Source organism: Amphimedon queenslandica, unplaced genomic scaffold (assembly GCF_000090795.2).
Source record: "Amphimedon queenslandica unplaced genomic scaffold, v1.1 AMPQUscaffold_2451_Cont25547, whole genome shotgun sequence".
Lineage (NCBI taxonomy): Eukaryota > Metazoa > Porifera > Demospongiae > Haplosclerida > Niphatidae > Amphimedon > Amphimedon queenslandica.
This window is the reverse complement of record NW_003557214.1, coordinates 1-1,297: the sequence shown is the minus strand read 5'-3', so window position 1 is coordinate 1,297 and position 1,297 is coordinate 1. Positions and strand designations below refer to the sequence as shown.

Genomic DNA, 1,297 nt, shown 5'->3' with positions numbered 1-1,297 from the left:
AGTTATAATCAGCATCTACCAAAGCCATTAGCACAACACTGAAAGTATGCTTATAATTAAAATAATATGAACCGCTGTTGGCTGGAGGTTGTATGAGAACATGTTTACCATCTAAAGCACCAATACAGTTTGGGAATTGCCATTTGTTATTGAATTGATGAGCAATGCTTTTCCATTCATCTTCTGTTTTTGGAACCTGTGTAAATAAAAGTAATATAATATTTAATGATATACATGTAATTATAAATTTTAAATACACATAATGCATATTTTTTATTTCTTTAGAAAATAGATGAAATCGAATTAGAGGACACTGAGAGTGATGACACAATTCATTCTACAAAAAGACCTCTAGAAAAAAAACCTGGCTCTGCTAAACGTCGTAAAGAAGACCAAGCAGAGGATATTCTTATTAAGAAAGCTATTGACTATTTGGATAAGCCCATTGATTCACAGGGAAAGGATGCTGATGACATATTTGGACAGTTTGTCACTTCCGAATTAAGATCAATTAAAGATGACCAACAGAAACGAATAATAAAGTTTAAAATACAATCCCTTTTATATACATCATTAGTTTCTCAGCCAGCAATGAGTCCTCCAATGATATATAATCAAGTGACTTCTCCAGGTGGAGCTGTTAACAATCATCTCTTTTATACCCATCAGCATCAATCAAAAATATGGGAAAATTCTCGTTCTCCCACACCAATATCTGATAAAGGGAGTGTTAGTTCTTATGTTACTTCACCGAATTGTCCTTCAATTTTCAGTGAAGAAATTTGATAAACAGGAACAAGATCATTAAGTGAATTTAATTAAGATACTGTACATGCATGATTATTGATTGTAAACAATATTTTATCATTACCTGTATGTAGTGTTTCAATGCTTTCACAATAGCACGACAAGTATCTGGTACAATTTTACCGATTGTTTGAGCAGGAATACGATAGATATATTGCAAACTTGAGTATGACTCTCCTATTGATGCAATGAATGTAACATTTTACAATGTAATTGTAGATCGAAATACCTGTTGCTAGGAATCGAAGGGTTACGGCCAACCTTTCACCTGGAGGAATAGCCTGCCTCATGACAGTATCTTGCCTCTTAATTAGTGGCGATACAACTTCAAGTATTTCCTCAAAGCTTGCAATATCCATTCTTAGAAAGTGGTGATATGAAGTTAAGTCTGTCATGCGTAGCTCTTGTAGTAACTGATGGTAAGCACCTCTGTTTGTTCTATTTACAATCCAATCTCTAGTCCATATTGTTCTATTTCTTCTCCTCTGCT

The 1,297-nt window shown here is 33.8% G+C and overlaps 1 protein-coding gene across 1 annotated transcript; it reads right to left on the bottom strand.

Moving 5' to 3' along the window:
• Positions 1–4: 4 nt before the first annotated feature.
• On the bottom strand, positions 5–1,265 carry LOC105316284 (uncharacterized; the record flags this gene model as incomplete). Its single annotated transcript, XM_011411109.2, has 3 exons — positions 1,037–1,265; positions 872–984; positions 5–196 (listed from the first exon to the last, which is right to left on the bottom strand). Coding segments are annotated over exons 1-3 (471 nt in total), but the record flags the coding sequence as incomplete, so codon positions are not given.
• Positions 1,266–1,297: the final 32 nt, after the last annotated feature.